The sequence below is a fragment of the Dromiciops gliroides genome, chromosome 2 (assembly GCF_019393635.1).
Source record: "Dromiciops gliroides isolate mDroGli1 chromosome 2, mDroGli1.pri, whole genome shotgun sequence".
In the NCBI taxonomy this organism is placed as follows: Eukaryota; Metazoa; Chordata; class Mammalia; order Microbiotheria; family Microbiotheriidae; genus Dromiciops; species Dromiciops gliroides.
The window spans coordinates 109,321,703-109,346,326 of record NC_057862.1 but is presented as its reverse complement, the minus strand read 5'-3'; the positions used below and the strand labels follow the sequence as shown (position 1 = coordinate 109,346,326).

The following is a 24,624-nucleotide window of genomic DNA, read 5'->3' as shown; positions in this document are numbered from 1 at the left end:
ATGAGATCATCCTTATAAGCATTGGATATAGGCCTCAGGGATATCAGGGACTTGATAAATGCCCGACTAAAATAAATAAAGGAGGAAACCAGGTTTCAGGATGCAGAATAAGGCACATATTTTTTTGAAACGGCCAGTTTATCTCATTTGACTTTCTTGGTTGGGGTGGGGGAGAGGGTAGGAAGGCAAGTGGGGATAAGGATGGGGTGGCAAACAAAAGAAGAGGCTCATTGAGGCTTTTTTAATGGAGAAAAATACAGAAGGGAGGCCAGACAAACAAGTTTTGAAAGCTACACATTGATCTTATCTACTTAAAAATGAAAGTCAGGGCAGCTAGGTGGCGCAGTGTGTAGAGCACTGGCTCTGGAGTCAGGAGTACCTGAGTTCAAATCCGGCCTCAGACACTTAACACTTACTAGCTGTGTGACCCTAGGCAAGTCACTTAACCCTAATTGCCTCACTAAAAAAAAAAAAGTTGGCAGTATATAACAGACCTGTTACCTTTTCTGTTTGGTGTAGAAGTTCAGAATGACTTAATTTTTCTTTTTTAAAAAGTGGGGGAAGGATTTCCATGAGTGTAAGAAGATGGAAAGAATATGAGCTCTAGGATGAAGGAAGACTTGTTAACAACAGACTAGGAGTTCCTGAGGGCATAACAGGGTGAAGAGGAGGAGAGGGACCTGGGTGTGGGCATGGCTGAGGAGAATGACGATGAGGGGCTTGGGAGTGCTGGTGGCAGGGGAAGAGGATTTTTGCCTTGGTGGGTAGCAGTTATGAATTCTGGGGAGTAACAGAGGAAGAGGTTGGGTTTATTAACCATGAGAATGGGGATGTCCTAGGGGAAGTAAGCACCCATCTGCTAGGGTACTGTGATCATGGAGGCTGTCATCGGGCTGTTTTTTCACCAGCAACAGGACATTAAAAATTGAGTCAGCAGGGGGTGGTTAGGTGGCGCAGTGGATAAAGCACCGGCTCTGGATTCAGGAGTACCTGAGTTCAAATCCAGCCTCAGACACTTGACCCTTACCAGCTGTGTGACCCTGGGCAAGTCACTTAACCCCCATTGCCCTGCAAAAAACAAAAAACAAAAAATTGAGCCAGCAGGGAGATCAGACCGGGCATCTGGGTTGGGGCTACCTAGTGCTTGGGGCCATGGAATCCTTATAGGCTCAGCACTGAGTCTTTCCCCTCTTCCATGGTGGCACAGAATGATAATACACCCAGGCAATGCCCATGCATGTGAAGGGTGTACTAGGCTCCCACTTGGGCCTATTGGTTGCAGCCCTCTTTCCAAACTAGGTCCTAGTGGTGAGTGGTCACTGGCTTGGTTACAGAGTTTGAGGTAGTCTTGCTTTGCTCAGGTGGCTTGATAAAGCCAGGGCAGAGTCAGTATTTTCCATACATTCAGCAGTGGCTTGCAGGGTGAAATGCTGCCTCTAAGGGACCTGAGCTCTAGAGATTGGCCATCCTGGGTCCAGTAAAGGATAAGGGAGCAGTGGGGATTTGGTTAGGTGACTAGGGGGGCAGTGGTGAGAACTTAGTGGTCTTCAGGCCTTGCCATTGATGCAGATCATTCTGTGACCCAGAGCAGAAGAGGAACTATCTTTATATTTGTTTGGAAGAGTCCTGTGTCTCTGGGTCCAGGGAAGAAGTAGGTGCTGAGGCAGGAGCCAATTCCCAGCCTCCTGGTCACCAGCTGGCAATTGAACTGCTGTGGTGACAGCGGGCAGAGGAGATGAGTATCTGCTCTGCCCTGGGGGCCCCTGGAGCTAACCATTATCACATGGATGCTGTGAGACTAGGGAGAGGCCCTGGGTCGTGCTCATTTTTACTCCTTCCTCTCTAGCTGTCTTGTGACAGTTCTGTCCAGCTCATGTCTCCCTTTCTTCCTGTTTTTTGTCTGATCTGGGTCTTGAGGGTTCTCAAGGAGTAGCACTGGAAACTAAGCTGCATGGTTTTTTTTCGTGGTAGGGTAATGGAAGGGGCCTGCCCTCTCTTGGGGACACAGACCCCAAGAGCGGGTCAGCTAATATATACTGGTCTCTTCCCAGGTAGTGAAGGTCACGGTGCTGACAAGTGAGCCTGAGCAGGAGAGGATGCTCTTGTCATTCAGGCTGTCCAGTGACAAAGGGACGGAAGGCCCAGCCCAGAGTCAGAAGAAAGCTACAATCAAGATTGGGCAGGTACTTGGATTTTCAAGCTCATTTTACTTTGTTTAGTATAGCAGAGAAAAATGAGGTATAGAGATGGAAAAGGACTTGTCGAAGGTCACTCCCCTTTTTCGTGCTAAAACCAGGTCCAAATCTTCATTTTCTTTTCACTTCACTTTGCATTAATTTATATGTCTTCTTATGTTTTTTGAAACCACCCTCTTGTCATTTCTTATAGTACAATAGTACTCCATCATAATCATATGCCACAACTTGTTCAGCCATTCCCCAAGTGATGGACATCCCCTTGATTTCCATTTCTTTGCCACCACAAAAAGAATTACTATAAATATTTTTGTACAAAGAGGTCCTTTTCCTTTTGGTTTGATCTTGTCGGGATACAGACCTAGTAGTGGTATTGTTGGGTCCAAAGTTAGGCACAGTGTTATAGCCCTTTGGGCCTATTTCTTCTCAGATGGTGGTTTTTGATTTTCTGAATTGCCCCAACTCAGAGCCATGGTCAATCTTTGCTCAAGGAAAGTAATCATTTTTTTTTCTCTTTTGCACTCTTAGTTAGTAGACGTGAAGGTGAAGAAGAAGACTGAGAAGGGATTGGAGGTGTCCATCCTCCCCGACAACATCAGTGCTTTGCTTCCCACAACACACCTGTCAGACAACGTCATCAATAGTCAGTTGCTCTGCCACTGGCTCCAGCCAGGTGACGTCCTCCACAAGGTCTTGTGTTTGAGCCACAGTGGTGGTCACATTGTATCCTTTTCTGTTGTCTGTGAGGGGTGAGGGCCCTTGGCCTTATAATTAGGGAAACCATTGATCAGACCCAAGTCCTGGGCTTCATTTGAGTCAGCCATGAATGTGAACTCTGGGTTTATGGGCATAGGACTTGAAGAGAGTAAAGTTTTAAAAAGTCCATAGCTCAGTTTCCTCCTTTAGTCCGTGGGACTCTGGATCACATGGGGAAAGGCCAAGGGAGTGTTTCAGGCCAAGGCTGGTATGCTGAGCTAAAAGAGTTGAGGCATTGGATGGGAGAGTACTGGGAGGAGTTTGAGCATCTGTGTGTGTGTGTGTGTGTGTGTGTGTGTGTGTGTGTGTGTGTGTGTGTGTGTGTGTGTGTGTGTGTGTGTGTGTGTGTGTATGTGTGTGTATTCCTTGAAGCATTATTTAAGTTGGACATTTCCCATAGCGGTTCTGCCCTTTTTCTCTAGGAATCCAGTTCTCCCTTGATTTCAGAGCTGCTTTTCAATATAAAATGTTCTTCACTCTAGGTCCCAGAAAATTTCCCTGGGTTTGGTCCTGATTTGGGTCATTGAGAAATCTGTCCTTTCCCTTCTTAAGAATATGAAGCCTGCTTTTCAGCAGAGGAATAAGGCAGTGGTAGAAAGGTTTAGGATGGGAAAGACTCTGGGGAAACAGTAGTGGATTGTGCTGAGAGTAGTAAGGGAATTTCTTGTGGCTATTCTAGCCACAAGAGATGTTTGGCTCCTGTTGGGCCCCTCATGTGCCAATGATTTGGATTAGATTGGGAGACGATAGAAGGGAGGGGAAAACAGAGGACATTAGAAGAGTTGGCTTCCTTTTGTTCTTCCTGGTATATTCCTTGATGTGGTGGCCCCAGGTCCTATGCAGGAAACCAGCACTGATCTCTGCTGTGGAGAGTGGCCAAGATCCCAAGGTCTTTTCTGAATTCCAGCCTGGGATGTTGCTTACTGGCTTTGTAAAAAGTATCAAGGACTATGGCATCTTTGTCCAGTTCCCATCGGGCCTCAGTGGATTGGCTCCCAAGTCAGTAAGTCTGCTTCTACCCCCCGGGATTCTTTTCATCTGTGAAGTCCTTTGAAGAGTGATATACCAGGTCAGGCAGGAGACTGAAGGAAGAGGGGAAATGGCCCTGTGGGGGACTGAACTCCCCAAGGTGAAAGTAGCTGGGTTTGTTATACATTTCATGAAGTTCAGCTGTGAGGGGTCAGTCGTGTTATATTACAATATTGTGTGCTGTGGATTGCTGCCTAGCTCCTGGGGTTGTCATGGGGAAACCATGTGCAGTGTGATGATAGCTCAGTGTGAGCTGTTCTGGACTAGTCCAGAACAGAAGGCTTAATGGGCATAAATCACTGCATATGGAATCACAGAGACCCCTATTCACATTCTGCCCCTGACACTTACTGACTGTGACCTTGGTCAGATTACTTGAACACTCTAACTCTCCAGAACTGTAAGTTAAAGACAAGTGGTCACACACCTTGGCAGGAGGCCCTCTTACATACATCAGTGATATCACAGTCCTTGACACAAAGAATTATCTTGGATGCCATACCCAATGATAGAGGCAATCCCTGTGGTATAGAAAGGCAGTGGATAATGTACATACGGGGAATGGAGAGAGAACTGCAGTGGGCAATGTAGATAGAACCTGTTTTGTCCTTACTACCAGAATCTTGATGGGAGTTTAATAGGGCTTAGTTTCCGTGCTGTTAAGAACAGGATGTTAAATAGCATTCAGTAAATTTTTTTTGTTTTGTTGTTTCTTTTGTGTTTTGGTTGGGCAATGAGGGTTAAGTGACTTGCCCAAGGTCACACAGCTAGTAAGTGTCAAGTGTCTGAAGCTGCATTTGAACTCAGGTCCTCCTGACTCCAGGGCCGGTGCTCTATCTACTGTGCCACCTAGCTGCCCCCCAGTAATTTTTTAGAAATTATTTTTTGATGGTCTTTTTTTTTTTTGAACTATTGAAAGAAAGCATCGAAAGCTTTAATAAAGGCAGATTTTGCAGATAGGTTTTAAACAGGGTTTACCTTTATACAAGGTACAAACAGAGATAGCTTATAGGACAGATTCTCTAAAGTCTCAGAGGATTTAAGTATAGTCTTTTCTGAAAGTGGGGCACAGGACAAATGATGCTTCCATTAAGTCTCTCCCTCCTTTGTGACTCTGTAGAAGTGTTTGCCATTCAAACAATTTCAACTTTCAGTTTTTTCTTCAGTAAGATTATATGAAGACATTATGTAAATTAATCCATTCCCATTCTGAAAAAGAGGCCTGGTTTACAACAATATTTTCTAAGGGCTTTACATGGTTGGGGGAAAAAAAGGGACCAAAACAAGACAGTTGCTTAGATTTTGTTCATTGGTTCTATTCAGTTTATGGCAGCCCAGCCTGTATTTTACTGGAAAAAACAAATCCCACTTGCCACAGTTTGTTGAATCACTTAAAGGACAGTTACCTTCTACCCAGATGTGGGCTGAAGGTGTTTGCAGGAGCCTGAGCCAAAGCTCTGTGGCTGCTCAGTGTTGACCATGATCAATGAGCAGCCAAACATTTCCTGGGAGGCGTATGTCATATACACAAAACCATCCTTGTCCTTGTAATCTCTGTAGATCTCTGCCATGGTGACACTCATGCTTGCTAAAGTCTTGTTGTTCATCAGGAGGTAAAAGTCTTCAGTGGCTGTCAGAACCATTTGACTCCTAATGATAGTTAGAAATGGAGTCATGGTCAGCTCCTGGGGAACGAGGAATTTGGTTTTGTCCAGCAGGGAAAGGTATTTCTCCTTCTGATAACGTTCGACTATCACTGGTATCTTGCTTGGGAACTTTGCCTGGATCCCAGCGACTTCCTCTTTTCTGGTTGCTAAGCTTTTCTGTTGTTTGAAAGGTCAAATGGATTGGTTTTTCTGCTGAGATTGCATTTTACTCACCTGGTTTTCTGTGAGGATTGGCTTAATACAAATTTAAAAATTGCCCAGTAGCTCCAGCTGCTTTCAAACTCTTTGATGGTCTTTTTTTTTTTTGAGGGGGGGGGGGGCAATGAGGGTTAAATGACTTGCCCAGGGTCACACAGCTAGTAAGTGTCAAGTGTCTGAAGCTGCATTTGAACTCAGGTCCTCCTGAATCCAGGGCCGGTGCTTTATCCACTGCACCACCTAGCTGCCTCTCTTTGATGATCTTTTAAAAAATATTACTGACACTTCTCATTCACCTGTCCTTCCCCATTAATCTCCCCATCCCTTCCCCATAACAAATAATAAGTCATTAAGCGTAGTCAAGCAAAAAATATTGGTACATTGGCTACAATTAGAATATGTATTCTGAACCAGTAGTCCACCACCTCTCATTTGGAGGTGGGAGGCATGCCCAAGTCCTTCTAAAGTCATGGTTGGTTACTCCATCGATGAGATCTGTGAAGGTAGTAACATTTAGATCTGGAGAGATCTAAATTCAGTCCCTGAGGCAGTGCTAACAGAGACTTTAATACATCTTCTCTCTAGGCTTTGAGTGACAAGTTCGTGACCACAATCAGTGACCACTTTGCTGAGGGTCAGACAGTGGTTGCAAAGGTAACCAACGTGTATGAGGAGAAACAGCGAATGTTGCTCTCCCTGCGTCTGTCAGATGTCAATCAGGAGGACATGGCTGTTAGCTCCCTCACTCTCCTAAGCCAGTGTTTGGAGGAGCTGCAAGGTGTTCGAAGCCTCATGAGCAACAGGGGTATGTGTGGCCACAGCCATTCATCTCCCTGCTCTGGGGGGTGCTAGGGAGGGGGCTCTTCATCCACATTAATTCTCTCTAATAAGTCTTGGGCCTTCCACATTCCAGGGATATTTGGATGGGGGTGTGGCAAGAAGGGGGGGGTTTTAAACCCTAAGGGAAAACCGAAGGCTGTGCTCCCTGGGAAATTTGAGGACTTGGTTCAGTTCTGATCGGGGTCTGTCCGTCTCCAGCAAGGGTTTTCACATATTACATATTACATATTACATTCACATATTACAGGGTTTGTTAAGCCCCTGGACTGAACCATTCTTTCCCTGACAGTAAGCCAAAAGGGAGTGTGATCGCCCCCCGCCAACCCAAGGGATTTTTCTTGTCCTCATTCTGTTTAATATTGCTTGAGGTGGGGGGGAATGTGTCACCAGACTTTTATCCCTGCTGTTGTCTCTTTTCCTGCCCAGATTCTGTGCTGAGTCAAACCCTGGCTGAGATGACTCCAGGGCTACTTGTGGATTTGGTGGTACAGGACACGGCAGGCGATGGCTCGGTGGTGTTCAGCAGTGGCTCAGTACCTGGCCTGGTGTTGAGGGCCAGCAGATATCACCAGGGAGGTGAGTACCAAAGCCTCTTTCTTCCCCTTAGTCTCTGTTAAAAGTTGCCCGCTTCTCCTTCTAATGACCAGCTTGGTCCTATGTGGCTATTCAGTAGGAAGCTGCTTCCTGAATAGCCTCTGCTCTAGTTGCTGCATGTGAGTCAAATCCTTTAAAAGAGAGTGATTTTTTTTTTTGGTGGGGCAATGAGGGTCACACAGCTAGTAAGTGTCAAGTGTCTGAAGTCAGGTCCTCCTGAATCCAGGGCCGGTGCTTTATCCACTGCGCCACTTAGCTGCCCCAAAAGAGAGTGATTTTAAACAAAATACTCCTTTGGGGAACCCATTTGCAAGATATAATCACTTCCTGGGAAAGTGTGGGTTTTTCCATGTTTGGTTTGCTTAAAGAGGAGCTTTCCTCCAGTGTGATCCTGGCCTCTGCCTGGGTAAATTAGAGGCTGGTCTCTAGTGCTGGGCAGAAGGAAGTCCCTGGGGACAGAGCCCCTCTTGAGGCCCTTGCCTTCCCCACCAGGCCCCCCAGAGGGGTTGTAGATGGGGCACCAGGAGGCACAAGGGAATTGCTCCCCTGTCCTAGGAAGGGATGAATTCTGTGCTTGTCCTGGGTCCTGCAGGGAAGGCGATGGATCCTGGGCAAAGAGCAAAAGCTGTTGTTCTTCATGTTGATACGCTGAAGTCAGAAGTTCTCGTTTCCCTTCGCCAGGAGCTAGTGAACAGAAAAGCCAAGCAGGTAGGCTGGCTTGTGGCTTCGGTTCTTAGGGATTGCTTCCTCTGGGTTTACTGGATCATCTGGTATCTCCTGGGGGCAGAGCATTGTGCTAAGCTGCAGGAGAGATGTAAAATTTAAGTTATTGTGACACCAATACAGATAACTGGAATGCACAAAAGTAGATGATAAATATTAAATAGTTACATAAGTAAAAAAAAAAGTTACAGAAATCAGATCCAGATGTGGAAGGAAAAGTCATTGCCAACCAGACGAATTTGGGAAGGCTTCCTGGAAGAGGTGATATTTAAGTAGGGCTTTAAGGGATTAGTGGGAATTCAGTAGGCAGAGAGAGGGAGGGGAGGTTATTTCAAACATAGGGAGCAGACTGAGAAAAAGCAAGAAACGTGCATGAAGATGAAGGTAGATATTTCATGTTTACTGTAGGGCAAAAATAGATGTTCAGTGAGAAAAGTTGGGACAATTTTCCCTTTTGTTTTTTCCCAGCTGAAGAAAGACACTGAGCACCGAGCAGTTATCGAGCACCTGGAAAAGACATTTGCCATAGCCTCCTTGGTGGAGACTGGCCAGCTAGTGGCTTTCCCAGTGACCTCTCACCTTAATGACACCTTTCGTTTTGACTCAGAGAAATTGCAAGTTGGTCAGAGGGTCTCCTTGATCATCAAGAGTGCAAAGCCCAGTGACATTGGCCTCTTCCTAGCCGTTGAGAGTTCGGTCAAGAAGAGGACTCCAGCTCTGCCCCCTGTAGCTCCAGAGCCTGCAGGGGAAGAGCCAGGAGTGGTGAGCAGTCTGCTGGAGAAACCCACACTGTCCATTGGGGAGATGGTCACTGGGACAGTGAAGTCTGTCAAGGCTACCCATGTCGTTGTGACCCTCGAGAACGGGCTTGTTGGCTGTATCCACGCCTCACAGATCCTGGATGATGTGCCTCTTGGCAGCCAGCCCACTACCAAGCTTAAAGTTGGAAAGCCAGTCACTGCCCGAGTGATTGGCCAGAGAACTCTGCTAACTCACAAGTAAGGAGGCTTTGGGAGATGGCATGGGGCAAGAGGGAGGTCAGCCTGAGTTAAGGAGATGTTGCCCAGGTTTGGGCGAGCACACATCCTGGTGTGCTTTACTGTAAGTAGTAGACATGTTCCCCAAAAGTTGTGTATAAACCAGGCTTTGGTGAATTGAGTTCTACTTTAAATGAATAAGGTGCTTTCCCTAAAGGAATCTTTTTTTCCTAGGATTCCATTGTAAGATGTATATTACACCTCTTACCCCAATTAAAAATCGTAGTAAAATCAGATTTTCATAAATCAGGTTTGCTTAGTGCAAGTCAGATTTTTCAAAGAAAGCTACTTTAGTAAGGTGGATGGAGCTGGGGTTTGGGTGGGACATGGGTGAGATGGTCACTGGCCACTCCTGTTCATCCTTTCCTCTCTTATCAGCAATGGAAAATCCACCCAATCCCTCCAGCCCTTCTCTCACTCCTGTTTTGGTCTTCCTTTGTTATCCTTCCCTCTTGATACAGGACAAGCTCCTTTCTTTTCTGCAGAATACCCGAATTAGATAGTACTTTAGTGATTTCAGTTTCACTTAGAATCCTTTTTTTTTAAACAGTTCTCAAACTTAAAAATTATTGAGGACCCTCCCCCCAAGGAGCTTTTGTTTATGTGAATTATATCTATCAGTATTTACACTATTAGAAACAGTTCTCAGTATTATTATGAAAATGATTTGGACTGCCAAGGGTCCCAGAGCCACACCTTTAACAAGCAATACTGTTTTTGTGGGTTTCCTGTGCATATGTGTGCATGTGTGTGTTTCTGGATAAAAACTTTTTTTTGGTGAGGCAATTGGGGTTAAGTGACTTGCCCAGGGTCACATAGCTAGTAAGTGTCAAGTGTCTGAGGCCAGATTTGAACTCAGGTCCTCCTGAATCCAGGGCCAGTGCTCTATCTACTGTGCCACCTAGCTGCCCTGGGAATGTGCTTAACATTGGGTAGAGAGAAGAGGTGCTTTAGCACAGGGAGAGAAGTAGTGACAACTCATTTTCTTTTCTTTTTTAGGTCCCTCCCAATCAGCCATCCATCAAGTGCTACACAGACTGTCTCTGAGCTGAGTATTCGACCAAGGTAAGAAGAGCTGTGCTTTTATATTAGGTAGAGTATTAGTAAATTACCTCCCAGCCTCTGGTTATGAACAGATATTTGCGGATCCAAAAAAGTATAATTACCTAACGCCTGTCCCCAAACTTAGCACACTTCTACTTCTTTTGTCCTCTTCTTCCCATCTTCTTCCCAGTCCATGAGCCACTGAGGCTCTAGTGGGTATGGTCATCTATGACAGAGAATTTAGCTCTTTTACCAGCCTTGAGTATAGTTTCAGATGGGCACCACTGACCTATTGGAAAGAGAACATGGTTTGGCCTTGGGAGTAGCGTTCTAGGTTTGCAGCTACTTTTAACCAGCTCTGTGAGTCTAGGTTGATGCCAGCCACTCTATTTCAGTTTCTTCCTCTGTCAGATCAAAAACGGTAGACCTGGAAGGAACTTTAGAAACCATCACCTGTGTGTTATTTAAAATATTGTGGGGCTAAGCTGGGGTTTCTGACATGTTGCTACTTATAAATTAAAGGCTATTGCACCAGTTTTGGCAGTAAGCATTTATTAAGATCACATATTAATAAAGTATTGACAGGGGCGGCTAGGTGGCACAGTGGGTAGAGCACTGGCCCTGGAGTCAGGAGGACCTGAGTTCAAATCCGGCCTCAGACACTTAACACTTAACTAGCTGTGTGACCCTGGGCAAGTCACTTAACCCCAATTGCCTCACCAAAAAAAAAAAAAAAAAAGATTAAGGTCTCAATAAAGTATTGACCACATGTCTGCCTGATTTTTGCATTAGTTACAGGCCTAAGTAATTACATACCCAGCATGAAGAGAGAGTCCCAGGAAGGGGGTTGGAGAGAGAGAGTGAGTGAGTGAGTGAGTGAGTGAGTGAGTGAGTGAGTGAGCAAACAAGCGAGCCTTGTGTCTCCAGAGATTTTTATCCTCATTTTGGTAGAGGCCGGTCACCACACATTGATCTAAGATAATTGGCTAACATCATTCAGCTCCATTCATTGACATGACTTGGGGGGGTGGTCTTCTGCTAGCTAATCAGAAAGGTCAGTCTGCATTCCTTTTTTTTTTTTTAAGTGAGGCAATTGGGGTTAAGTGACTTGCCCAGGGTCACACAGCTAGTAAGTGTTAAGTGTCTGAGGCCGGATTTGAACTCAGGTACTCCTGACTCCAGGGCCGGTGCTCTATCCACTATGCCATCTAGCTGCCCCTTGCATTCCTTTTCTTAAGCTGAAGGCTCATCCTAGGTTTGTTTCTGGGGAAGGGGAGAGAGCAGCTAACACTAACAAGTCTGGGTTTCTCCTAGAAATTCATTATTAATAACTATTTTCTCACACCTGGAGCCATGTACTTGTTTTATAATAGCGTGATGATTTTATTTCAGTGTGGTTGGTTTCTTTTTGTTATATTGCAGCCCTCCTTTCACTTTTAAAGTGAAAGTGAACACTTCATTCTCCATCATTAGCCTCCATGATTAAGTGGCTCATCCAGGCTTGGTGCCATCAGAATGGGCACATTTAAGACCACACTCTCTTGTCTTTTCCAAGAGGAGAAAGATATTTGAGAAATTATTATGAAAAAAAAAGTTTGTTTCCTTAAATGCTTAAGGAAAATAGAGACTTTTACTTAGCTTATGTAGACCTGTGGGCATGAGCTGGAATAAATCATCTCGTTCTAGTATCATGAAGGGAGTTCCTTGGGAGTGGACGTGTTTGAGTTGAGGACATAGTATATGACCTGGCGCTCTTTTTAAGGGGCCTTTCAAACTGGCTTCTCCTCTTAACAAACCAAGACCATTTTCTTTCCTTCTCTACGTGTGTGCAAACAGTGAGCTAAAGAAAGACATCAGCAACGACCCCAGCGCTCACTCCTCTAGTCCCACAGAGAAGCTCAAACAGTATTCTCCCGGCCAGATGGTGATCTGTTTTATGAGAAAGGTGAGATGAACATCCTGCTCCTAGTGTGTCCTCTTTGGGGCAAGGGGGGTGGAAAGCAATGAGGGGCAGAGAGAAGACCAAACCAGAAACATAACACGGCAAGCAAACAAATATTTTGGGGGTACCTCATAGGTTTTTGGTATCAAACCTTGCTTAGACCATCCTGGGGATTTGAAAGGAGAATAGCATGTGGTCCGTGCACTTTTTTAGTTTAAAGTCTAATTGACAGCATAAGACTAAGAACTGAAAGAATTAGAGATCAGTGCCAGATCGTATGTTTAAGTGCTGAGCCATGTGGCACAGACTGTACCTGCAAGGGAATGTCAGAGGAGGCTGTGGTGAATATGGGCAGAAGCACTTGGGAAAAGTTTCATCGAGAAGGTCACATCTGAGCCAGGCCTTGAGAGGTGCATTAAAGTTTGAGCATTGGGACTCCTCTTTAACGCAGGGTTGTGTCTGGAAAGTGTACAATTTTTAAGCAAAAGGCCTTCTCCCTCATACCTCCCGTCCCCCCAAAGGTGGAAGGACAGTCTTGTGCCTATTTGGGAAGGAGGGCACAAAGAAATAAAGGCTGATCTATTTTCATGATGGGTGGGGGCTACTTCTGGGGTGAGGACTGGTAGGCCAGATGAGGTACCAGCAAAAACAGCACCACTCCTAATGAGACAGCGAGCTGCTAGGGCAGGTCCTTGATGTACTTCTGGAAATAAAAAGATGCTTCTATGCTCTTGTCAGTGTGGGTATTCCCTCCCTGTGGATTGCAGCCTACATGGGCCTGCCCATGCTGCATCAGTTTGAAGAGAGGCAGCGAATGGCAGAGGAGAGGGGAGGGGCCTTCCTTTTTTTCCTGGTAGGTTCATGGGATTCCATTTGAAGCAATTGCATGTAGTTCCAAGAGTTTGTGTCCCTCACAACCCAACAAAAAGGGAGAAAGCTTTCATGTTTTTCTTTCTGTTTTTCTCCTTTCTCCCCACCCTTGTCAGTTCAACGTGATCAAAAAATGGCTTGAGGTGGAGATAAGCTCTGATATTCGGGGAAGAATCCCTCAGCTGTTGACCTCTCTCAGTTTTAAGGTTGGTCTCTGTTACCTGTAGGCTGGAGGCCAGGGACCCTCGGCCTCTGGGGACATTGGTTGTGTATATTATGTATATGTCTAGAGAATGGTAATGGTTACTCTGACAACAGGGCATATGGGGTGGTGATCCCTGTTGGTTTTTTCAGTGTTTCAGTTTGGGGAGGAGCAAAAAGTTTTTATTACTCCTCCCTTGGCTTCCATAACATTGCTCTTCTGCCATCTATCTGATCTTCCTTCTTAATCTCCCCATCATGAGTTCCCCCCTCTTCCCTCTTCCCTCTTCCCTCTTCTCTCTCTCTCTCTCTGTCTACCCCCTTGGTGCTTCCAGCCACTCTCGTGGATTCAGTCACATTACCTCTCCACAGGTAAATCTCACATCTGTCTATCTGGCTGTATTCTCTCTGCAAAACTCCAGTCCTACATCACCTGTTGGATATTAGATGTGCTGCTGGCACCTCCAATTCATCCTGTCCAAAGCTTGACTCATACCATCAAACTGGATCCTCTTAGCACCTCTTCTGCTGATAGTACCACTCTCCCTGAAGTCATGTAGGCTTGAGCACTGGAAAGTCACCTTTGACTGCCTTCTCCTTCAGACTCACATTTAATCAGCTGCCAAGTGCTATTGATTCTCCCTCCACAACATCTTGGGTCCGTCTCCTCTCCAGGCACACTGCTTCCACCCTAGTTCAGGCCCACATCACCTCTTGCTGGGATTATTGTAAGGGTGTCCTGGCTGGTCTCCTTGCTCCCAAAACTTTTTTCTTTGCAATCCATCTATCCCATAGCTACCAGAAGGATTCTCCTAAGACCAGAGGTCTGATCATATAAGTCACCCACTCAGAACCTCCTGTGGCTTCCCATTCCTGTGGGATAAAATACAAATTCCTCTTTTTGTCATTTAATGTCCTTTGCAGATTTATTTCTTTTCTCTTTTGTTTGTTTGGGTTGGTTTTTTTTTGTTTGTTTTGAGGGGCAATGGGGGTTAAATGACTTGCCCAGGGTCACACAGCTAGGAAGTGTCAAGTGTCTGAGGCTGGATTTGAACTCAGGTCCTCCTGAATCCAGGGCCGGTGCTTTATCCACTGTGTCACCTAGCTGCCCCGTGCAGATTTATTTCTCATCACTTAACACCTACCTCCCACAGTAGTTGTGAAGATCAGATGAGATACAAAGTTTTATGTTCAAACATACAGGACTAATATCTATTGCCTGGTGTCTCCCAGCATCTGGAATGCACTCCTCCTCCTTCTTCATTATTCAGAGTTCTTTTCTTCTTTAGCTTGGTCAGGTGCCACTTCCTTTCTCCTCTTCTTCCCCCCCAACTGCCATTCTCTAATCCCTTCATGGCTTTTTATAGCATCTTTAAACCCTCCTTTGCCCCCACTGCTGCCTGTCTTGTATCGTATTTACCTTTATATGGGTCATCTATCACCTCAGTAAGCTCCTTGATGCAGGGATTATATTACAGTTTTTTAAAAAACCTTTGAGCCCTAGCAAAGGAAATTGAATCAAGTTCTTGTTCATCCAGGTTCTGAAGCATCCAGAGAAGAACTTCAAGATTGGCCAAGCCCTGAGTGCGACTGTGGTTGGCTCAGAATCCACAAAGGGCTTCCTTACCTTGTCTCTCATAGGTATGGCGATGAAACGTCCCCTGGCTGGGTCAGGAAAGTGGCCTCACCCCAGCAGGGCAGGGTGGGGGATAAGGACTCATTCTCCTTGTTCAAAGAGGAGTCTCATGTGGGGGATACCTTGAGCTTCCTGAAGTTCATCTGCTTTTAGGCATTATTGTTTTCAGTGGTTACCAGGCTGTGACTCTGGGTCAGGAGAAGGCTGATCTTCAGATGCTTCTCTGCTCTTCCTGACCCCTCCTGAGCTGGCCTGGCCGGTCAGCTTTGCAGCCATTGAGTCCGGCTCTCCCCTCCCAGGTCCTTACAAGTTAGAAGAAGGGCAAGTAGCCATGGGTCGCGTGGTGAAGGTGATCCCCAAAGAGGGACTGCAGGTCCTCTTCCCCTTTGGGACAGTTGGGAAAGTTAGCATCTTCCACCTGAGCGATTCTTACCTGGAGGCACCCTTGGAAGGCTTCCACCCGGAGAAGATCGTCAGGTGAGACTGACTGGCCTTTTCTCTCTGCCCACTCCCGCTCTGCTCCATTCGCTGGTTCTTCACGTTTTAGCCCCGTCTCACCAATGAGAACGGAAACTCCTGGGGGGCCTTGGCTGACGCCTGGTCAGTCACTGCTGATTCCATTTGTAACGGTGTCCAAATACTTTCCCATCTGGTTTTGGTTTATTCCCTCCACAACTCTGGGATAAGTAAGCTAAGTGGGCCATCCCTTTCCTGTGAGAAGAAAAACCCGATGGGCCAGCGACTTGGCAATTGAGCAAGCATTTATTAGGGTCCCGCTTTATTCCAGGCATTGTGATATGCTCTGAGATCACAAAGACAAAACTGAAAATGGCCCGATGGTTTATATTGCCAAGCACTTTAATGTTGCACAGAGCTTCAGCCAATAGGCATTGATTAAGTGCTCCCTGTGCGCTGTCCACTGTGCCTACAAAGAAAGGCAAAAGCACCATCCCCGGCCTGCTTCAAGGGGCTCCCTTTCTAATGGGGGAGACAACAGGCCAAGGACCATGTATATACAAGATAACGGAGTATGATGGGAAAGGACTTCTGGATGACACCAGCGGGGGAGGTTAGGAAAGGCCTTCTGCCGAAGGTGAGTTTGAACTCTTGGAGGAAGCCGGGGAAGGCCAGAGGAGAGAGGGCACTCTGGGCTGGAGGGACAGAGGAGTCCGGCAGGGAGTAGCAGGAAGTCTGGCGTGGCTGGATTGGAGGGTTTGGAGGCGAAAGATGGGGAGGGACGGGTCGTCAAAGGCTTAGACCTGACTCCGTCACTAATGGGGACCCATTTGAGTTCACTGGGTAGAAGACTGGGGGAAGGCCTAGACATGGGCACCCCGGCCTTGCCCTGCCATACCTCCTGTTAGCTCCCTGGTAACTGTGCTAGGCAGCGTGATTGAAGCCTTGCTTGTGGATGGGTCCTGCTGTGAGAAGCCTGCTGGTCCTTGGCTTCTCGGCCGTGCCCTGGCTGGGAGTCTCACTCTTTTCACCTCTTGTTTTGCAGGTGTTGTGTGCTGTCCACCAAAGACCCCACGCTGACCCTGTCGCTACGACAGTCCAGGTAAACTCTGGGCTGGGCCTCACTTTGTTAATCAGTTTCCAGGTTTAGAGAAACCGGGGTTGTTCTAACTGCATTACCCTGTATGCCAATTCTCAAAGACAAAGGTAGTCTGATCTCAAGGTCTACTCTGGGCTGTCTGGATTCAGGAGGTCAAAGAACCAAGAGAGCCCAAGACAGGGATATAATTGGCCTGTGGGGGTGTGGGGGGCAGGGGAAGCATCATTCTCTGGGCAGTTTTCTTAGTGATTAGACCGTGATGTGAATGACATTAAGGTCATATGGGTTCAGCTTTTCTCTGTTCAGTCAGTATTTATTTATAATGAAGGGTAATTGTAACTAGGCAGGGTTAATTAGAGAGTGTTTCACCAGAGGAGGTCATTTGAGAGCAGCCCTATTCTGTTTTTCTGTTTGTTTGTTTTGTGGGGCAGTGAGGGTTAAGTGACTTGCCCAGGGTCACACAGCTAGCAAGTGTCAAGTGTCTGAGGCCATATTTGAACTCAGGTCCTCCTGAATCCAAGGCCAGTGCTTTATCCACTGAGCCACCTAGCTGTCCCCCTCAGTCAGTAGTTATTAAGAGACTTCTTCGTGCCAGGCACTAGGGATACAATGACAAAAATGAAATCATCCCTGCCCTCAAGGACTGTGCCAGAGGGAAATAGCATGTACACAGCACATACAGAGTAAAGCAAGTATAAATTACAGATTTCAGGAAAGGGCTCTAACAATTGACCTGAGCCAGGCAGCGATGAAGAGGAAAACCATGCCAGGCCTGGGGGGACATGTGCAAAGGACAGAGACAGGAGGTGGGATGTTCAGACACTCTAAGTGGGCTAGTTTGGCAGGACCGTGTTGAAGCTATGTATGTGTCTGGGGGGGGCGGGGTGGTGGGGTGTTAAGTATAAACAGCCTGGGAAGAACGGCACAAAGACCAGGGCAGAGTAGTTAAGCTTCTTTCTCTCTTGTTCCTTTAGAACAAATCCCAGAATGAAAAACAAAATAGAAGACCCTGAAGTGAACTCAGTCAAGGACGTTAAAAAAGGGCAGCACCTACGGGGCTACGTAGAGGCTGTCAAGAAGCTGGGGGTGTACTTTCGGTGAGAAATGTGGGACTAGAGGCTGGGTCAGAGGCCCCTCCTCTGGGCCGTTATCAAACCCCTCTTTTAGGGATTCTCCAGGCTCCCGGATCATTCATGGAAGTTACCGGGTAGCCCTAGTGAGGAAGAAGGTTGTGTCTCCCTTGTGTCTGCCAGAAGCTGCCTCCTGCTGCAGAACGAGTTCTGTCTGTTTCCTAAGGCACTTGGGGGGTCTCTGCCCTATCTTAGGCTTTGCCAGATTTATCTCATTGCTCCGGGATGACCATGATTTTATCCCTGAATCTACAGTCTTGTCTTTGCTTTTTTACAGCATTAGCCCCACCCTTGTGGGTCGGGTCAGGTACCAGCATGTTACCAAGTACTTCCTGTCTGACAGAGCTTTGTACCGAACTTACCTCCCGGAAGGAAAGCTGCTTTCAGCCAAGGTCTTGAGGTAGGAGTGGAAACAGAGCCAGGCCCTCGTCCACAAACTGCCCCTGCCCCCTTCCTCTCATGGTTGGAGTTAGGTGGGCTTCTTACAATAAAGCTAGGCCAACTCTCAAGTAAATTACTAAAGATGAGTTGTGGCTGAGGTGAATTTAGCTGATAGCCCGAGGTGAGCACTGTGCTTGGGGGGGGCCTCTGACTCAACTGTAGTTCTAGGCAGGTCCAGAGACTTAGCCCCAGAGTGTCAGCCATGGGCTTCAAATGCCACCGTTGCAGCCCCAACTCTGCCCCATGCTGACTGCACCAGTCAGCAGAGTCCCCTCCCTGGAGACAGTACATGGGACAAGCAGACTCTCGGTCAGTTTAGCTGGAGCTCAGGCCTAGGAGGAAAGGCGGTCTGTGTCTTTGTTTCTGGTCATTTTTCCTTTCTTCTGTTGCTGACGTTGTTGCCATCTCTCTCTGCCTATCCAGGGTGAACCGGAAGCAGAACCTGGTCTATCTGTCCTTCCTCTCCAAAGACACTAGAAAGCCAGATGTGTTTCCTGAGTCTCTGGGTCTGCCACTGCGGGACCAGGGGAAGGAGATGGTCGGCAGTCAGCCTAAGAAGCAGCAGAAATTGGAGGAAGGGGAGGAGCAAGGGAATGGTGACTCTAGGACAAAACAGAAGGAGGAGAAGCACGAAGAACCCAAGACAAAACAGAAACAGGAGCTGCAAAAGACCAACGGCAAACCGGTGGAGAAGGCAGCAAGTAAAGGGAAGCGGAAGATGCCAGAGTTGGAAGGAGAACAGGTACTTCCTTATGTGAAGGAGATCTCTTTTAAAAATAGAAATCACTGAAAGTGAGAACCTTGTGGCTGTCGTACTGAGCCCAGGAGGGAGGACGGAAGGGCACTGAAGCGTAGAGCTGACCACCCAAGGCTGTGGTGGTCCATGTCGTGTCCAGGAGGCAGAGATGGGACCGCTAAGCCCAGCCCCGCTTCTCGGGTGCCATTCGGGATCTACCGTGAGAGATCTTAGGGATCAGTTACAGTAAATACCAGTTGAATAAACAAACCAGTCACTTCCATTTCCATTCTTTGCATTGTCCCAGGCGAGAGTTAACAAGAAGAAAAAGCAAAACCTCCTTTCTGAAGAAGATGATAGTGGAGTTGAAGTTAATTATGAGGAGAAAGAGAAGAGACTTAAACAACTCAAGGTAAGAAAGGTTGGCTCCTGAAGCCCATCCAGAGGCCCAGGTCTTCTCCTGACTCTTCCACTCGCTAACTGGATGCCCTTGGGAATTCACCTCCTTCTCTGACTTTATTTCCTCATCTAGAAAAGGAACATAATAGTCACAGTGCTGCTCTGTGATTTGGTCGGCCTTGAGGTCAGTAAAGTCTGGGTTCAAGTTCTCTTTCTGGCACACGGTGTTTCTGATGCTGGCCAAGTCATTTGACAAAAGCCCTTGAGACCATAGGCTGCAGAACATCTTTGCTAGGAGAGTTTCATAAGTCTGTCTATACTCGACCCCAATGTAAAAAAAACAAAACGAAATACCTGGATTCAAGTCTGGGAGGATCTGGGTTCTAATTTCACTCCCAGACGGCTTTGTGGTGTAGGACAACCCATTTAACTTCTGGGCCTTTGTATCCTCATCTGTAACATAATAATAGCACCTTCTTCACTGGGTGGTGTCCATTTAAATGTGAATTATGATGGTGATCAAATGAGATCAGATCACTGAGGTGAAGCTACAGAGCCACCAGCCGCGCGCCCCCCCCCCCCCCCCCCCCGCCGCCCCTCCAGTGGTAACTGTGTCCCTGTGCATTTCTGTACACACTTGGGGCTCCCAGTAGATTCATCATCTTGTCTGTGCCTGTCCCTGTCTTGTCAGAGTCAGAGAATAGAGGGGTTGGGGGAGGGGGAGGGTTATTTGGCAAGACTGGGGAGACCAAGGCACCTCCCGGCAGTGTCTGGTCATTGCTAAGCCTCTGGCCTCGGGTTTTCTCTGGTTTTCCCAGAAGAAGCAGACCAAGCCCACAGAAGTCCCCAGGCTGCAGCTATCTTCGGGCTTTTCGTGGGATGTGAGTCTGGACATGCTCACCCCAGCCGTGCCACACCAAGAGGAGAGTTCGGACAGTGAAGAAGAGGAAGCCAGCCAAGCCACGGTGCAGTCTTCCCCTGGGCTTTTGTAAATGATCTCTCTAAGCAGTGCTTTCTAAAACCTAGCCTTGTGGTGGAAGGTCCTGCCTTAGAGAATTTGGACGCGAGGGAGTTATTAAATCTGCCTCCCAAGGCCCTGAGGGGCCTCATGGGAAGCTTCCAACTCTGCTCCATAGGAGCCTCAGCCCAGGGCAGATGTGACAGTAAGATAGTTCAAGGGCCTTGGAACCCTCACAGGGTTGAGCCTGTGACTAATGGGCACAGTAATGATAGTGACTGAAATGCCCACCAATGGGGTTCTGGGCTCCCAGGAGGCCAGGAGAATGAGAGGGTGGTGTCAGGCCTGAGTCCAGATGCCTTCTAGGCCATCTGTCAGCGTGTTACCCGAGGGAGGATCAGAGCTGAGCCCTGGATGCCACCACTTACTCTCACCTGCTCCCTCTCTAGTTGAAGAAGAAGAGCAAGAAGGACAAGGAGCTGGAGAAGCAGCAGGCAGAGAAGGAGCTGGTGCGCATCGAGACAGCCCTGATGGACCCCAATTGGCAGCCCCAGACTGCCGACGACTTTGATCGCCTGGTCCTGAGCTCCCCCAACAGCTCCATTCTATGGCTTCAGTACATGGCCTTCCACCTGCATGCCACGGAAATCGAGAAGGCCCGAGCCGTGGCTGAGAGGGCACTCAAGTCCATTTCCTTCAGGTAGAGGCTCCCTCCTCACAGCTCGACCGAGTAGGGAGGGATCCTATGTCTTTGGGGAGCATTGGGTTTGGCTGGAGTTAGCTTGCAGACTGCTGATGCCCATCAGACCTACTGGTCATGAGCACCTGGGTTTAGGGAGTATCTGGGGGAGATGGGGCTACTACTTTTTCTGTTTGTGATAAGAACAGGGATGAGTGGAACGTAGGAAATTATCTTCTTGTAGCTTTTAATTTCATAGGGATAGATCAAATAATAAGAGATCCAGATTCTGCTGGTTCAGAGAAGGAGGGAGAGTTTGTGTTCAGGAATATTCCCCACCCCCACCCCCAAATCAATGAGTCGAGGCTTTCACTCCCTCCAGGAAAGATCTGTTTTTAGGGCCTAAGAGGTATTGCGTGTCCTCCCCTGCAGAATTGGATCCAGCAGGGAGCAATAGAGAATAAAGGATCCAGGCTTCTGTGCATACTTTTGGGAGGCAGGGATGACTCAAGATTGCTCTCTAAGCCTATTCCTTGACATTGAGGGGGTGAGAGAGATGTGGGGGCTCTCGGGGGATGGTCATAGTCTCTATTTCAGGCATCGAGACATCCCCTCTAGATGGAGGTAAAAGAGATCTATTGGACTAGAGCATGAGTTTTGACCCCTCTGTATCCTGCTTCCCCTCTGCACTCCCAGAGAAGAGCAGGAGAAGCTCAATGTGTGGGTGGCCCTGATGAACCTGGAGAACATGTACGGTACCAAGGACACTCTGACCAAGGTCTTTGAGCGGGCCGTGCAGTACTGTGAGCCCTTGAAGGTCTTTGTCCAGCTGGCCGACATCTACACCAAGTCGGAGAAGTACCAGGTCGGTTTCCCAGCCTCTTGATTGGAGATGTTCCCCTTCAAGCCCCAGAGGAATCTCTTCCCCATCCCTGCTCCAGACAGAACTTGCCCGTGGGCATCACAAAGGCAGGGCTGGAAGTTGAGAGTCCTCAGCTCTCCCTGTAACTTTAGGGAAATCGTTTCACAATCCTGGGCCTCAGTGTCCCATCTATAAAATGGGAAGAATAGTTCTCTCTTTTTAGAGGTTCAGTCAATTGCTAGATGTGGAAATGACTTGGAGGTGAAGGGGTCAGCAGAATGCCAGTTGTGTCTGTGGTGTACGGTAGACAAGAAAAGTGGTGTCTCTGTCCAAGTCTGGTGCCTTCTCCTTGTCTTTCCCATACCTCTTTGTCCTTCTCCCATCTCCTCAGGGACCTCTCCCTGAGTACAATAGCAATGTCGACTGGGAGGATCCCTCATCTGCAGAGTAGGCCTGGGCTTCAGCTTGGTTCTCTTGTTCCTCTGTTCTCTTTTCCCCAGGCAGCCGAAGAGCTCTACAGTCGGATGTTGAAACGTTTCCGACAAGAGAAGAGCGTCTGGATCAAATACGGTGCCTTCCTCCTTCAGAGGGGGCAAGCCGACGCCAGTCACCGCCTGCTGCAGCGGGCCTTCGCTTGTCTGCCTCAGAAAGAACGTAAGGCCTCCTTGTCTCTCTTGTCCCTCTCTCTGCCTTCCCCAAGGGGGGGCTTCTGGGCTTTCTCCAGCTTAGCAGAGGGTAGGCCTCCTTGTCAGGGGGACTTTGGTGTAGTTGGTTTTGCATAAAACTGGGATTGGCTTTCCCGGAGTCCCATTTCCCTAAGATGAGGATAACATAATTAAACCTTGTTGAGATGCTGTGGGCTTAGATAAAGACTTTGCCCGTGGCCAGTAAAATTAGGACCCATCCCTGACTTTACCTTCCCCATCCTTAACATGCCTAGTAATCCCAGATTAGGCTTTGTCTTTCCAGAAAGGGCCAGGATCCTGGGAACAGTGACCGAGGAGTAGGAGTGGGCATCCTTCCCCATCATGTTGAACTCAGTCTGTGAGAGAAAGAACTCCGGCCAGTGGTCTGAGTGTCTGAGTCCCCTTTGCCATTGCAGATGTGGATGTCATCTCCAAATTTGCCCAGCTTGAGTTCCACCTGGGGGACGCAGAACGAGCCAAGGCCATGTTTGAGAACACCCTTAGCAGCTACCCAAAGCGCACAGATGTCTGGTCCGTCTACATTGACATGGTCATCAAGCATGGGAACCAGAAGGAAGTCCGGTAAGTAGGAGGGAGGGGGACGAGGAGCAGGCCAGCCTTAGAGTAGGGAGGCAAGGGCTCGTTGGCCCTAAGGCGGCCACCATGAGATTTTTACTTCTAGCCATCACAAAACCAGCTTGGGTGTGTCTGAAGAGGTGCTCCCGCATTTATTTCTCTCCACCTTCCAACCATTTTTTTATCCTTTTATCAGAAGATTTTTGTCCAATGGGGGGGAGGGGGGAGCTTCCGGCCTTGGGAAGCTGCATGGGCTCACTAGGCTAGAAGCCAGAAAACTCGGGCCCTCCTAATAATTAATTGCATCAGCTTTCATTTCTAGCACTTTCTTGGGCATGACCTCATTTTATTCCTGGCTTTCTCTCATGGGGCAGGGCTTGAGGGTGGGGGCTGCCTGACTAGCTTGGGCTGAGCTGGGACTGAGATGTGGGGCTGCTGGCCAACGTTGAGTTCAGGTCTTTTTCCTGGGACTCCGTCCCCATCTCCTGGGCCCAGGAGCACCACTCTCCCCTCCCCATTTCCCTGAGCCTCTATTCTTGTGACCCAGGGACATCTTTGAGCGAGTGGTGCACCTGAGTCTGGCTCCCAAGCGCATGAAGTTCTTCTTCAAACGCTACCTGGACTATGAGAAACAGCATGGCACAGCTGAGACGGTGCAGGCCGTCAAGGAGAAAGCCTTGAGCTATGTGGAGGCCAAGAGCACGCTTGCTGACAGCTAGTGATGGACCCCAGGGCCCAGCCAGGGTGCACAAGCATCCTCCCAGAGATCTCTCCTGGAGAGATCCATCATGGGGGGAGGGGTAGGAGGGGCTTTATGTAAGTGTTGTTTGTGGTGACACCGGGTAGCCCTGTAAAAACCAGGTGTGATCCGCCCTTGTCAGAACTTGTGTTGTGTGTGTGTGTGTGAGAGAGAGAGAGAGAGAGAGAGAACATATATCAGTCATGGTCAATGTATCATATCATTTTTCTGAACTTTGTTTTTCTTTTTTGTTATAGGGATAGCTGGGTGGGAGGGGAGAGGGATATATTGTGAAATAAAGATGGTATAAAAGCAAAAGATTAAAAAAATATTTTTTAAAGTGAACACGAGGGGGCAGCTAGGTGGTGCAGTGGATAAAGCACTGCCTTGGATTCAGGAGGACCTAAGCTCAAATCCAGCCTCAGATACTTGACACTTAACTAGCTGTGTGACCCTGGGCAAGTCACTTAACCCTCATTGCCCTGCAAAAAAAAAAAAGTGAACACGAGAGATCTCTTCTTTAAAAAATGAACTAGTTTGTTTGCTCCTCTTCTCTTCCTAGTCATTCTAGAAGGCAGTCCCTCTGACCTTTTGTTTCAGTCATCCTCTGACATCCCCAAAGAAACCTGTCTGGTTTGTGACATACAATTTGGCCGCCCTGGTGTGTACAAACTTCTTTGGAAATGTGTTCGAGGGGACTCACTGGGTTGAGAGTCTTGAGTTTAAATGAACTTGTTCACTCATCTGTAAAGTGGGGGTGACTTTCACCAGGGTTGTCTTGAAGAAAGTGCTTTGTAAACTATTGTTCCCAGGGAAGCCGTCATGGTAGGGAGCTGATTTCCTGGGGCCTCCTATTTAATCCCAGCTGTGATGTCATCTGAAGGGCATAAGAAAAAGCAGAAATCACTAGTTCATGACTCTTAGGCATTCCTACCAGATCACAGAGATCTCCATGGGCCATTTGCCCAGTCATGCCTTCCTCCAGGACTTTTCCTGGAATCTGCAAGGGGAGCAGGGGGAGGGAAAGGGAGGAGAACAGAGTACCGCAGCAGTGGGAGTCTGGGTTCCAGTACTGTGCTTTGATTTGGGGAATTGCTGCCTTTCAATCTTCATTCCACTGGGGGGGGGGCG

General features: G+C 47.8%; 1 protein-coding gene and 1 pseudogene across 1 annotated transcript in view; one reads left to right on the top strand and one right to left on the bottom strand.

Moving 5' to 3' along the window:
- Positions 1–23,755, top strand: part of PDCD11 (programmed cell death 11) — a 37,042-nt gene extending 13,287 nt beyond the window's left edge. Inside the window, exons 14-36 of the mRNA XM_043987343.1 lie at positions 2,052–2,183; positions 2,724–2,918; positions 3,784–3,954; positions 6,431–6,650; positions 7,112–7,261; positions 7,872–7,987; positions 8,471–9,000; positions 10,039–10,104; positions 11,920–12,028; positions 13,012–13,101; positions 14,635–14,737; positions 15,032–15,209; positions 16,234–16,290; positions 17,262–17,384; positions 17,695–17,817; positions 18,282–18,600; positions 18,902–19,006; positions 19,812–19,958; positions 20,401–20,651; positions 21,327–21,495; positions 21,993–22,146; positions 22,595–22,760; positions 23,302–23,755. Of these exons, the coding sequence (XP_043843278.1) occupies positions 2,052–2,183; positions 2,724–2,918; positions 3,784–3,954; positions 6,431–6,650; positions 7,112–7,261; positions 7,872–7,987; positions 8,471–9,000; positions 10,039–10,104; positions 11,920–12,028; positions 13,012–13,101; positions 14,635–14,737; positions 15,032–15,209; positions 16,234–16,290; positions 17,262–17,384; positions 17,695–17,817; positions 18,282–18,600; positions 18,902–19,006; positions 19,812–19,958; positions 20,401–20,651; positions 21,327–21,495; positions 21,993–22,146; positions 22,595–22,760; positions 23,302–23,473 (3,846 nt within the window). The 3' untranslated portion in view covers positions 23,474–23,755. The remainder of the gene's footprint in view (positions 1–2,051; positions 2,184–2,723; positions 2,919–3,783; positions 3,955–6,430; positions 6,651–7,111; positions 7,262–7,871; positions 7,988–8,470; positions 9,001–10,038; positions 10,105–11,919; positions 12,029–13,011; positions 13,102–14,634; positions 14,738–15,031; positions 15,210–16,233; positions 16,291–17,261; positions 17,385–17,694; positions 17,818–18,281; positions 18,601–18,901; positions 19,007–19,811; positions 19,959–20,400; positions 20,652–21,326; positions 21,496–21,992; positions 22,147–22,594; positions 22,761–23,301) is intronic.
- LOC122742818 lies at positions 5,114–5,851 on the bottom strand (annotated as a pseudogene).
- Positions 23,756–24,624: the final 869 nt, after the last annotated feature.